Genomic DNA, 14,198 nt, shown 5'->3' with positions numbered 1-14,198 from the left:
AAGGCTGCACAAAGGAATTCCTCACATCAAGCCCCCTGACTGCCAGCTCCAGAGAGTAAAGAAGCCGACCTCCTCTCCAGCTAACGCCCGGGCGCCCATCTTCCCACCAAGGCTGTGCTCGGGTCATAGAGCCTCTCCAGACCTTCCAAGAGGACCCGCACTTCTTCCTGTAGGTGGCATCAGTGACACCTGTTTGACCAGTGAGGCTGAGCCAGGGACTGCAAGAGGGAGGAGGCAGACAACTCGGAGAGGAGCTGGGAGGCAGAGCTGCTGGCTCGCTTGCTCACTGAGTAAAGGTGTGAGGGGCTCGGGAAGGCTGGGGGGCTACCGCGCTGGGAGCTGGGAAGGAAGAGCCGCTCAACCAGGGAGGGATGGAGTCCAGGGGACTAAGCAGCACCCCTGTCAGATGCCCTGCTCCGGGTCTTTCAGACTGGCCAGATCCTGATTCCATCTTCCAGGCAACTCTTGAGGGAGGTAGGACTCTGGAAATCTGGGGTACAGGGATCCGACCCTAGAGGAAGCAAGGGATGTGGATTGGTGCTCAGGACAGGCTACTGTAGAGTTCCGGGATGGGGAGAAGCAGGGGCCTCCCCTTAGGTTGACTTAGTCAGTCTCCTGGGAAGGGAACCACAAGGTAAAGGTTTCCCCTCCCCAGCTCTCTCCCCTCCACTCCTTTCCCGAGGGAAACTTAGTAAGGGGGCAGTTCCAAGAACACACACCTTATTTCCTTACAGGAGTCCTCACAGAGTGAACAAGGGGGCCCTGCTTCTTTGTACAGGGCAGTTAGATGAGAGACAGACAGACAGACAGAGACAGACGGAGAGAGACAGAGAGACACACAGAGAGATACAGAGAGATACAGAGACAGAGACAGACTGAGACAGACAGAGTGACAGGAAGAGACAGAGACACACAGAGAGAGAGAGACAGAGAGAGACAGAGAGAGGTTATCCAGAGGCTCCTGTACATAGGGATTTTGAACCCCGTTTTACTGGCAGCCACTAGTCCACTAATGCACACACATGTGCATATGCTGACACATGACACACAGTCACACCCTGCTTGCAGTGGTGATTCAATAGTAGAATTCTCACCTGCTGCAAACTCACACCCTCTCAAGTAGAATCACACAAGCCCAGTCTGTTTTGTAGATCAACTTGGTCTCAGCCATACTGAGAACTCCCTGGCACCACCGCCACCACCACCACCCCGTAGTACACACACGCACACGCAGACACGCACGCATGCACCTTTGCCCTGTGTGTGTAAAGTACTTTCATTAAGGATAGCTCAGAGGGTGGGGCCTCTGGGAAGGGGAAGGCAGGGTTGGGTTTCTTTCTATTTGTGGTGGAGGGTGACTGTATATGGTAACTGGGGAGGAAAGGATAAGGCTAGGGTGGGGGGACTTGGATTATCTAGACTGTGCAGGCAGGAAAGAGGGGGAGAGTCAGGGATCCAGGCAGCCTGCTCCCCTCAAGTCTTCCTTCCATTGGCAGTGCCCCTAACCCCTGAGAAGTGGACACAGAGAATCTTTCAGTCAGGGGCTTTGTGGTTTATTCAATCCTGTATCCATAGCAACTAGTCAACCGGCTGTGCCTCCCTTAGTCTGGGGTCAGAATGGAAACCTCTGCTTCAGGTTACTCCTGCTTCCTGGGGTGCAAGGCAGCACGGAGCTGCCTCAAATTCAGTCAGATCTGCCTTAACTTGCTGAACTGAGTTTGCCCCACCCTAAGGCAATTCCTCCTAAGATACTCTGGGCAAGCACTCCAAACCCAGATTTGGATGTCATTAACTAGGCACGACCTGGAGAGAGTGGCTACACATGATGCCTACAGAAAGGCTGGACCGCTGACTGCCCAGGTATCAAAACTAAGGGGCGATGAAAAACTCCAGACATGGTCCCACTTTTCTAGGTTTGGAATCAGTCACCTCGTGAAATCCAGAACTCTGGGTCTGCTCTGTGACAACCAACCTTCCTGCTGAGCAGCAGCCCAGGCTTCTACCTACCTGCTCCAGGCTCCTCAGATACATGGGAAGGGAGACTGGAATCTCTGTCTTCTATAGGGTCCCTGATGGTCAAATGTCCTTTCCCCTAGGCCTTCACCATGGCAGAGTCCCCCGGCTGCTGCTCCGTCTGGGCCCGCTGCCTCCACTGCCTGTACAGCTGCCACTGGAGGAGACATCCTAAACAGAAGATACAAACCAGCAAGGTGCGCAAGGGATGGTGGAGGTAGCAAATTTGAAGGTAATACCGAGACCCATTGTATTCCTAGGCAGCTGGGAAGAAGGGGCTTTCTCTTCCCAGAAAGAAAATCGCCCTCAACTACTGGAAGCTCAGGGCAGGGCAGGAAGCTGAGCTGCCATTGTGGGGGTCTCTGAGCATGAAATGGGGATGGCTGAGAGCTTCTCTCCTGCTCCTTTGCAGTGCGACTGTATCTGGTTTGGCCTGCTCTTCCTCACCTTCCTCCTGTCCCTGGGATGGCTGTACATCGGGCTCATCCTTCTCAATGATCTGCACAACTTCAATGAGTGTGTCATGTACCGCCTGCCCCTTCCTCCCAACACCGGCCAACCTACATCCTACCCTGTGCTCAGCCCCCACTATAAGTCATCCCCAGCTCCACGGGGCCCCTGAATCCCAGCACTTCTAACCTCCTTAGAAAATCCCTCCAAGAAAACTCACCAACCCCTGGAGACTGTGACCCTATGAAACATTTTCCCCTCGCTCCCATCTAGTGGGTTTCCTGGATCTGGCCACTTCAACTCCCACCCCCCAACCCCCAAGTCACCTCCTCCCCTTGAACACCTTCCTTTACCCTCCTACAGATTCCTGTTCCGCCAATGGGGACACTGGATGGACTGGTCCCTGATAGTCCTGCTGGTCATCTCTCTCCTGGTCACATATGCATCCTTGCTATTGGTTGGTCCAGGGACATGTGACCTAAGTCCCACATAAGCCCTTCATTCCTGCTCAGGTCTACCGTCTTGGTCTCATCCTAGCCACTGAGGGGAAGAGGATAATTCTTGGGTGGGAAGAAGATACCAACCTGCAGGTCCCACTATGTGACTTGCTTTCTCTCAGAGCCTTCTAAGTGCCCCTTCTGTCTGTTCCCAGCTCCTGGGCCTGCTCCTGCAGCTCTGTGGACAGCCTTTGCATCTTCACAGTCTCCACAAGGTGCAGTGAATTGGCAGTGATTGGGAGAGGGGATGCTGGGTCCAACACCCTGACGGCCATCTGCTTTTCTATCCCTGGGGTCCAGGTCAGGACCCGTAATCCAGTATATATTTATTGAGTGAAAGGATAGTGGATGCCTTGAGGAAGGGGAAGAATCCTGTGTCCACAGAATGAAGAGGTAGCCCCAGTAATGATGAGCCTAGGCTAACAAGGAAGGCCCATTCGTTCCTCCCTGGCCCCAGGTGCTGCTTCTCTTCATTATACTTCTAGTGGCCACTGGCCTTGTGGGACTGGATATCCAATGGCGACAGGAGTGGCATAGTTTACGACTGTCACTGCAGGTGAGTGGCTGATCTCCACTGTTTAGGTGGGAGCCTTGGCCCACGGCCAGTTCTGGACCATTACATTGGGCCCTGGTCCTATGAGACAGCAGATCTCTCTGAACTGCAGAGAAAGGGGAGGCACGGCAGAACCATAGGGGTCTTCCTCATCAGCTGTTTTCCACAGGCTACAGCCCCATTCCTTCACATTGGAGCAGTTGCCGGGATCACCTTGTTAGCCTGGCCTGTGACTGACACCTTCTACCGCAGCCACCGGAGAGGTGCCAACATCAGCCCATATTCACCCTCACTGGACACCAGTGCCTCTTCCCCCACAGTTTCCTGTACCTGAGCTCTGCCCTCTGCCCTTAGAGCTCCACCTCACCTGTTGCCTTTCCCTGAAGCACGTCCTCCATTTTTTACAGGTCCCAAGATTCTGCTACTGTTCCTATTTTTTGGAGTCACTCTGGTTATCTACCTGACGCCCCTGTTCATCTCTTCCCCCTGCATCATGAAACTCAGAGATTTACCCCCCAAGCCTGGGTTGGTGGGACACCGAGGCGCCCCCATGGTAAGTGATGGGCAGAAACCTGGGCAAGTAGAAAAGACTCTGCTCCTCTAGGCTTCAGGTCTGTGGGTTCCCAGGCCCACCCTCCCCTGCTACCTCCTCACCAACTCCCTCTCACAGCTGGCCCCTGAGAATACCCTGATGTCCCTGCGGAAGACAGCTGAATGTGGAGCGGCTGTGTTTGAGACAGATGTGATGGTCAGGTGATGGAGGGTGGGGCCTAGAGGGTTGGTGTGCTGAGGGACACAGTGGGGACACTCAGGAAAAGATGGCAGCTCCAGAACTTTGTCCCCTGACACTTCTTGTGCCCACAGCTCTGACGGAGTCCCCTTTCTCATGCATGATGAGCGGCTGAGCAGGACTACCAATGTAGCCTCCGTCTTTCCAGAGCGAATCTCAGCCCACAGCAGTGACTTCTCCTGGGCTGAGCTGCAGAAACTCAATGCTGGAACCTGGTTTCTAGAGGTGAGGACACCAGCCAAGATGAGGCCACCACTCAGTGGCACTCAGGGCAGAGTTCATTCCAGCAACACGTACTTGCTGCACCCTGTGCTGGTCAGCTAAGAACAGTCGCTGCCCTCGTGTCACTCCCAGATAGTAAGGAGAGCCTAAGCAAAAGACAATTGGAGTCGGAAATGGAGCAATAAAAATACTTCTCCTGGGCAGACCGGAGTGAGGTCCACTGTTTTGCAAAACAAGAATGTGAAACTAGTTCTGAGGTGCTGGGATGGAACCCAGAGCCATGACTAGCAGGCACCCTACCACTGACATACACCCCAAACCCTCGCTTGGGCCGTGGAGGTCTAGCTTGGAGTCCGAGCATTGGGTAAGGGCCAGAAACACAAGTAGGTTTCTAGAGAATAAAAAGTAGCTCAATTGAACTGAAAGCTCTAACTCCCAGGAGTGGTAGGAAACAGAGGCTGGATCGTAAAGAAATTTGAATGTTGTACATTGAAGTGTTGATCTTAATTCTCTAGGCCATGAAAAATACTCAAGGGGGATTTCAGTTTTACAGTACCTCGCTTCCTGATTGTAAAAGTAGTATTTGTTCACTGTAAAAAAAATGTTCAGAAAAAGGGTTTATGAACTTGGATCTCCCATAATCTAACCTGTCTAAAATATGCACTGATTTATATGTGCGGACATACTTTTTCTTGAAAAGATAAAAGCATGACACAGAGTTGCTGTTTGCTTTTGCTTTTATAAAATTAAGTCTATATCTAATGGCATAGAGTAATTAAGAACCAAGAATGTGTTTATTTGAACTTTACCTTTAGCACTTGTTAGCTGTGGTGATGCTGGTCAATGCTTCTTAGCCAATCTGTGCCTCAGTTTCCTCATTTGTATGACAGGGATAATAATTGTAGTACTTCCCTTCTAGGCCTTTTGGACAGATTGTTAGTTCATACACACAAAGTACCTAGGACCCCGTACATGGCAAATACCTCTATTAACCAGCTTTATTTATGTCAGCATTTGGGAATCATTAGTTGATAAAAAGGGAAGGCAGACAGAGTGACAGAGGCTTGGAACAGCCACAAGGAAGGATTCGAGAAAAGGCCAATCAAGAGCAAGTGAAAGGTTTGACAAGCCACAGTGGACAAAAACAAGAAATACCACACCAGGACTCCGCATGTGTGGACTGCCTGAGACCGTGTGACGCCCCCAATGCTAGAGGTGGAGGAGGCAGACAGTTGTAGCCTGAAACAAAGTACAGAGAGAACGGAGTGTCTTGAGAGCACTGTGGAAACTGATTCAAGCTGAGGCTGAACTATATGGGGATGCCAGTGCACCGAGAAAGGGCTGAAGGACCAGGGGAAAAGCAAAGGGTCAAGATCACAACGGTCTCTAAGAAACTGAAAAGATGATGTAGATGAAGTTCTGAACCTGGAGGGGTAGGATGCTGAGGCCACAGAGTATGATTTGATGGAAGACGGAGGTTTAGAGAAAGAAAGACCTTGGCATAATCTGGAAACACTTGGCAAGACCGAGAGCAGCTAATTGGGCGGTGGTGGTCACGGCTTTAATCCCAGCACTTGAGAGGTTACATAGCTGCTTAGCAAACTCCAGGCCAGACAGGACAGTATAGCGAGACTGTCTCAAAACAAACAAACAAACAAACAAACAGGTGGCGAGGATTGGGAGAAAACCTACAGGCCTCTTGTGATGTTGAAATAATGCCCCTCTCTTATAGAGGCGACCTTTCTGGGGGGCCAATAAGCTGTCCGGCTCTGATCAGGAGGAGGCTGGGAATCAGACAGTACCAGCATTAGAGGAAGTGCTGAAGGAAGCAGCGACCCTCAACCTTTCTGTCATGTTTGACTTGCGCCGACCCCCAAGAAACCACACGTACTATGATACTTTTGTGAATCAGACGGTGGAGGCCGTGTTGAGTGCAAGCGTGCCCCAAGCCATGGTGATGTTATCCAGGGTTCCCAAAGCACCTCGCTTTTGGCCCCTCTTCCCATCCTACCTTCTTTAGAGCATGATGATTTCAAGGCTGCCTCTTGCCCTCACCTTCCTACCCCTGCTCACATACCCCATTCTGGCCAAACTCTCTGCACCTATCCCGAATCCCTAGGGCTCCTTAGCATTATGTTACGCTCACTGTCCCTGAACCACAGGTTCTTTGGCTCCCGGATGAAGACCGTGCTACTGTGCAAACAACAGGCTCCCAGAATGCGCCAGATATATGGACATCGGGGTAGCAACGGGACTGAGAGGCCCCAGTTTCTCAACCTCCCCTACCAAGACCTGCCTGTGTTGGATATCAAGTGAGTGCCAAGGAAAGGAATAAAAAGGGCCCCAAGCTTGACTGTCAGGAAAGAACCCATGCAGGGAGGGGGTGCGAAAGCTCTTCATTCATGCATTCCCACAATGCATATCTACTGGATGATTGCTATAACTCATGCAGTATTTATTGTGGACTTAAATAAATGTGAATAAAATGGGAAAGGTCCTGGCTTTCACGGAATTTAGGAACTTGCCAAAGTTATAGGCAATAAATCACCTAATTTATGCTGGGTAGTGATACTGTGGAAACACGGCATAGTCGTGATTGGGGTCTGCTGTGAGGAGCACTGATGACTGAGTTGGGCACCAGATGATTGATTACAAGGAGCGAACTATGGGCAAAACAGAAGAAGCAAGGGTAGAATAACAAGCAAGAAAAAGGAAGGGGAAGCTGGAAAGACAGACAGGGATCAAGCTCGTTAGTGCTTTGTAGACCATGAGAAGCGTTGTATTATTATTCTACATTGTAGAGATCTGCATAAAAGAGAATGGATCTGAGGCAGAGAATCTCAGACATAAGCTGGGCAAATTCTGGATGTCCCCCATTTCCCCCCGCTTCCACAGGGCACTGCACCGGGATAATGTCTCCGTGAACCTGTTTGTTGTGAACAAACCCTGGCTCTTCTCCCTGCTCTGGTGTGCAGGGGTAGATTCCATCACCACCAATGACTGCCAGCTGCTGCAGCAGATGCAGTACCCGCTCTGGCTTATTGTAAGGACTCTAGAACTGTCACTGTCCCTCATCTCCAATCTCTTATTCCCCTTAAACCTGTCCTTTTCCATACTTATTTACCCATATGAAACTCTTGGGGTTCCCGGCCGCTGATGGATCTTTACTATTTCCATAGCCCCCTCAGAAATACTTAATGATATGGGTCATCACCGACTGTGCCTCCATTCTGCTACTTTTGAGTATCTTCCTCCTCCAAGGGTGAGTGCTTTTGCCTTGGTCTCCTGGGCACTTTCCCCAGGCCCCAAGTAAAAAGGCTGAGTCTGACTCCAGCATGTGGCCTGGGATTAAGATTTTGTCCGTTCCAAATTTTGACCCTGGGGAAAGCAGTTTGGAAAAACCCTGGGTTGGAAAGTCTTACTACAAGTTAGTGGAACTCTCAACAAAAAGTCTCTCTCTCTCTCTCTCTCTCTCTCTCTCTCTCTCTCTCTCCCTCTCCTCCTCCTCCCTCCCTCCCTCCCCTCCTCCCCCTCTAGGAGATGTGCTGGGAGAAGCAGAACAGGTAAGAATGCACTTTCCCTTCCTTTCTTATTTTCCCCTCCTAATTTCCCCTGGCTTCACTCCCTACATGACCCATCTCTTACCCATTTCTCTAGGCTTAGAAACAGCAGTGCTACTGACCAAGATCAATAATATCACCTCAGAGTGAATGCTGGGCCCAGGTCCCCACCAGCTGCTGTCTAAGACTTGTGTGCAGTGGTCAATGGGAGGGACAGGGGCTGAAGTGGAATGTCCTGGAATTAAAAGTTTGGAGGAGGGAGCATTGCTAACAGAAGATTTTGAACTAAGAGGGCCCTCTGTCCAGATGGTGGGCATGTCTCAAGCTGCCATGGAATTTGCTGCCTTTGGTGTTTTGACATGAATTAGTTGGAAAGACAGTGACTGACAAGAAGTTACTCCCAAAATGAAATTAAAGCAAGGAAGTGAGAGAGATTGCCAAGATAATGCATTAGGCTTGTGTGCACATGTACTTGGATAGAAGATGCAGGGTGTGTCAGGGTGAGATAGCTCAGAATGATGACTGAAGGAAACTTGGCCACAATGACCTTTCTCGAAGAACTCTCAAGATGATGAAGACAGTCCACACTCCATGCCTTCTCTCCTCACCGTCACAATTCAGCTTCTTCTCTGCCTACGGGCTGGGAGTGAAAAAAACTCATTTAGCAATGTAATATTGTGTCTACGGTAGGTTTTTGTTGTGAGCAGTCAATGGTTCCTGTGTCTTGCCTGTTAATCTGTTATTCAATGAATTTTTAATTGTCATTTGGTCACAGTCTAATCATTTCGATGCCAGAGTTGGAAGGATGCTTTTTTCCATCTGGAACTGGATGTAAAATGACATTGAGAGGTCATCATGAGGAGATTTGCGGGTGGGACGTGGAAGGAATAACAGCCACCCTTCCTCCTGGAGAGTAGCGGCAACTGCAGTGGCCGGGGTGGCCCAGGAGCTTTATGCAGGGGTTGCGTTGTAGCTCCACCTTGTGGTCTCTCGCCCTGAGAGGTCTGGATCCCTGGATAAGGTGAACATACTTAATGAATGCCACCACTTTTCCTTGTGTGTTCGGAAATTAAGTCCTTGACTTCAGACTCTGAGAGCAAGGTCTGATTTTCACTCTTTTTTTTTCTTTCTGGGATTGGTGTAGGGTCTGGTTCAAGCTAGCCTTCTCCTTGAGGAGCAAATTCCTCATTACGTTGTTGCTTGTAAAACTAAAAGTTGAGAAGGCCAGAGCGCAGCTGACCTGGTGATGGTGAAGCAGGTAGAAAGGGAGTGGGAAGAAAAAAAGCTGGAACAAGTAGGGGCTCTGTGGCTGACCCTGCAATCCTTCATTACACGGTTGTTCATCCCAGTTCCTGACTAGACTCAGATGCCAGTCAAATTAATATTTTAGTCAGGACAGCAAAAAGTCCTCGATTCCTTCTCTCCCGCAAGATCAGGACTCGGAGCAGCATTAGCATCTCAGAACAAGACCCTACCTCTCTGGTCCCCCTCCCCACCTTGGTTACTGGCAGCCGTAGAAACTACAATTCCCAGTATGCCTCTGAACACTTAAGGTCTTCTGTGGATGGAGGCGAGTTTGAATTTGCAGTGGCAGCGCGCGCGCGTGCGCGGCCCCAGACTTCCACTCACGCGCGCGCGCGCGCGCGTACACACACACACACACACACACACACACACACACACACACACACACACACACACACACACACACCCACACTCTTTCATCGCCGCCCCCCCCCCACTCTCCATGCCGACACACATCCGACCCAGGCAGGCATGGCAGGGCTGGAGGAGCCAAAGCCAAGGCTGCTGTTTGGCCAGGCCCTTTGAAGGTCCATGTTGCCTTAAACTGAACAGATCACGCTGTGTTTCAAACTGCATTCCTTTATTACCTTTCCCTCTTCCCAATCCCACTCCTCAGTCTAGCTGACTACTGACCTCAGCTCTTGGAGCCCCAGCCTGTCAGGTACTGCGTGCTGTACCTCACATATACTTGACATATACTTGGGCATATACTGCTTCCCATCTCGCACACTTTTTTTCCTGCCCTTGTCAGTTGCCCAGGCTCTTACCCTGCAGTTTCTTCACTTTCTCCTTTTCCCTTTCCTTTCCTTTCCTTTCCTTCCCTTCCCTTCCCTTCCCTCCCCTTCCCTTCCCTTCCCTTTTCTCCCTTCCCTCTCCCTTCCCTTCCCTTCTCCCTTCCCTTCCCTCTTCTCTCTTCTCCTCCCCCTCCCAGCCCCTCCCCCTCCTCCTCCCTCCCTTTCCCCTCCTCTTCATATACCATCCACCTCCAGCCACACAGTTCTGGCTGCAGTTCTCTAACTCCGGCGTCCAGATTCCCAGAGCTCCAGCACCAATTCAGACCGCGATCCTAGCTCCTAGCTTTGTGTACTGAATTCTGAGCTGGCCACCTGCAAACTCTCCTTCCTAGGAAGATCAGACTGCTGTAGGCACTGAACATACATGAGACCCAGGACTGGAGACTAAGACTGACCAAAATTTGAGGGCAGAAGGCCAAGGGGAGCTGCTCTTTGGATTTTGGGTGCAATTGCTCGTTATTTTTAGCTGCTGACTCACAGTTCCTGGCATCTGGGTTTGGGGCTAGCAGGCTGGGTTAGGGGGCTATTAATAGAGCCAAGGCACAGCCCCGACCCAGTTCAATTTGGAAACATGGGGAGCAAGGAGCCTCCCCTGCCATCCTGTTTTGTAAAGCTGCAGTGGATAGAGACAGTGACCAGGACAAATGCTCTCCAGCTGCAAGGTACCTCAACCTAGTATCACCCAAGGGAGAGCCTGTAAGCACAATCCTGGGTACAGCTCTTCCCGGTTCTTGCTATGGATTGGGGCTCTACCACAATGAAGGTTCTGTTGTACTAACTTAGAGAGCATATGTGAGTCTCAGTGAAGAAGTTATTGTGGTGTGGCCTTGGCCTACATGGGCTTACTCCCAGGTTACACAGATTACTAGCTTACTAGAAGGGAAATCTGAGAATTCCTGGTCCCTGGAGACCTCATGACGACAGGGCACTTCAGCATGATCCTAGGAAAGGTGGCACAGAGCCAAGACGTTTCCAAGTTCCAGGTCTACCCTCGTCTCATTCTTTATATTTCTTCTGCACTTCTTGGACTCTGTCCCTACTCAAAGGGGTCTGCTTTTTCACCGATGATAGCTTTTCCACTTCTCCACAGAGAAACCTAACTCAAGAGTCACCTGTGTATAATCCTTTAGGTTTCGTCATTCCCTTTGAGCCTTTACTGTAGTGGGCTAAAGTAGGAGTTTCCTGAGGCACACGTCAAGAATGGTGGGCAAATCTTGATACTTCACTGAACTAATCAAAATTATTCCCACCTACTCTCAATTTTTCTAGAATTCCCTTTGTTTAAAATCAGCAGTCTTCATCCTTCACCCCTTGAAAATGGGAAACTTCTGCCATCAGCAACCTGCTTATCTGGCCCCTAGATGAAACTATGTGTGGGCCAAAAGACATTGCCTCTCCACACACAAAGCCTGAGGTCACCTGCTAAAGCTCTATTTTCAAGAATGAGCTCAGATTATGAGACAGCAGTGAACAGTGCTGACTTATCCTAATTTGTTTGGCGAGGGCGCTGGAGAGGCAGTGGAAGGAGAGAGAAATGGTCTCTGTGCTTACAAATCCCCCCAACTGCTCAATCTCTCTGGCTCTGCTCAGGCTGCCTGGTCGCCTAGCAACCGCAGCCGCCTGCCTGTGCTTTGGGGCTGCGTCAAACCGGTAGGGGGCGCCTGTCTCCCTGGGGCCTCAGACAGGAGCACTAGCAGTTGGCAGATTTCCCTGTTAAGTGTCAAAGCATCTCGGTGTTACTGACCTCCTCCGAGGCTTGTCAACCAAAACTGTTCTAAGTGTCAGAGTGCCTGTATAGTAGGGAGAGACACAGTGAATCTAAAGGGATTTTACACAGATTCATTAAAAATACAGAGAAGGGTGGAGCTGGAGAGACAGCTCAGCTGTTAGAAGCACTTGCTAATCTTCCAGAGGACCCAAGTTTTCTTCCTAGTACTCATGCTGAGTGGCTCACAGCTTCCTGTACCTCCCTTTCTAGGGTATCCAACACCCTCTTCTGGTCCCTGAAGCCTGCCACACATATATTTGTATAAATGCACAAACATACACGTGAATAAAAACAACCCTCTCCCTTTTTAAAAGACGGGGTAGCAAAATGACTCAAGCAGATAAAGGCATTTTTTTCGTCAAGCTTTACAATCCAAGTTCAGTTCCTGGAACACAGGTGATAGGATAGAAACAATTCCCAAAAGGTGGCCTCTAATCTACATACACACACACACACACACACACACACACACACACACACACTACTGAGATATGGCTCAGTGATTAAGAATATTTTTTCTTGTTGGGGGAGGGCAGTAATGGGGGGAGGATAGGGAGGGGAACACACATGGAGAAGGAGAGGGGTAGGGGTTAGAGGATGTTGGCCTGGAAACCGAGAAAGGGAATAACATTTGAAATGTAAATAAGAAATACCCAAGTTAATAAAGATGGAGGGAAATAAAAGAATATTTTTTCTTGCAGAAGACCCAGGTTTGGTTCCCAGCATGGATAAAGTGGATCACACCCATCCAGTTGCAGGGCATCCACTGTGTTCTTCTAACCTATGTCTTGGTCAGAGTTCTATTACTGTGAAGAGACACCATGACCATGGCAACTCTTATAATTGGGGCTGGCTTACAGTTTCAGATGTTTAGTCCATTGTTATGGTGGAAAGCATTGTGGCGGACAGGCAGAAATTATGCTGAAGTAGTTAAGATCTTTACATCCAGATCTGCAGGCGGGAGGAAAAGAGTGATACACTTTCTCCAACAGGGTGATACCTCCTAATCTTTTCAAATACTGTCACTCCCCGGTGACTAAGCATTCAAATATATGAGCCTGTGGGAGTTAATGCTTATTCAAACAACCACATTCCACTCCCTGTCCCCCATAGGCTTATAGCCATATCATAATGAAAAAGTATTTTTAGTCCAATGTCAAAACCCCTCATAGTCTGTAACAGTCTCAACACTGTTTAAAAGTCCAAAGTTCAAAGTCTCTTCTGAGACTCAAAGCAATCTTTTAAATTTAAGCCCCTACAAAATCAAAATGAAAAAACAGATCACATACTTTCAACATACAATGGCACAGAATGCATGTTACCACTCCAAAAGGAAGGAAGGGGATCATAATGAGGAAATAGTGGACCAAAGCAAGACTGAAAGCTGAGCACACTCCAAACTCCTCATCTCCGTGTGTGATGTCCAACTCTTTTCAGCTTTGTTGGCTGCAACACACTTCTTTCTCCTGTGATGGTTCTATTCCTTTGTAGCAGGTTTTCTCAGCAGGTATCCTATGAGTCTAGCATCTCCAACATCTTGAGGTCTCCAAGGCAAGCTAGGTTTTCCTTTACAGCTTCACATAGGGGCCTCTCTGGGCCTCCATGGAAGAACACACGGCTATCCTTTCCTTCATCACAGAGGGAGATTCCATAACCCCTTTCTTCTATCCTTAACTCTAAGGCCAGAACCATGTGGCTGAAGATGTCAAGTTCTTCTGTTTGCTGGGGCTGAAACATGCCTACTTGTTCTATTACATTTATACCATCTTTCTGTTTTCTATGGTTTCCTCCACTGCTAAACTTTTCCTTAATTCCTTTTCAAAAATTGGAAGTTCCACTAGGTGGGTTCTTGTTATGAGGTCACCATTCCTTTATTACATTTAGAATCAGATTTTCTTTAGTACTTTTTAACTCCTTGAGCACAGGACTTGGCTCCATTGTACTTTCCAATACTCCTTTTCCTCTCAAACTGTACATTTTATATTGTTTCTTGCAGAACTTGCTCCTTTTAATCAGTTTTGTACAGATCTGTACAAAACTGGCCAGTAATAACCATGTGACATAGGCTGTTTTGAAATCTCCTCTGCCAACACCATTAATCCAAAAGTCTTCAATTTATCCTCAGGCAGATTTTTAGGACAAGGGCAGAAAACAGCCCCATTCCTCACCAAAACACCACAAGAACAGTTTCTAGGCCACTTACTAATATCCTTCTCCTCTGAAACCTCTTTAGCTGCGCCATCATA

General features: G+C 49.2%; 1 protein-coding gene across 1 annotated transcript; it reads left to right on the top strand.

Annotated features, from left to right (window-relative positions):
- Positions 1-211: 211 nt before the first annotated feature.
- Positions 212-8,849, top strand: Gdpd2 (glycerophosphodiester phosphodiesterase domain containing 2). The gene is given in 17 exon segments (XM_032890260.1): positions 212-295; positions 2,095-2,210; positions 2,426-2,529; positions 2,827-2,920; positions 3,116-3,175; positions 3,418-3,516; positions 3,683-3,776; positions 3,921-4,066; positions 4,184-4,266; positions 4,378-4,528; positions 6,258-6,479; positions 6,688-6,726; positions 6,728-6,837; positions 7,421-7,568; positions 7,705-7,787; positions 8,063-8,088; positions 8,183-8,849. Coding segments are annotated over 16 exon segments (1,617 nt in total). The 5' UTR covers positions 212-295; positions 2,095-2,105; the 3' UTR covers positions 8,236-8,849.
- Positions 8,850-14,198: the final 5,349 nt, after the last annotated feature.

Source organism: Rattus rattus, chromosome X (assembly GCF_011064425.1).
Source record: "Rattus rattus isolate New Zealand chromosome X, Rrattus_CSIRO_v1, whole genome shotgun sequence".
NCBI lineage: Eukaryota > Metazoa > Chordata > Mammalia > Rodentia > Muridae > Rattus > Rattus rattus.
The sequence above is the reverse complement of the archived record's forward strand: the minus strand, read 5'-3'. Positions and strand labels throughout refer to the sequence as shown.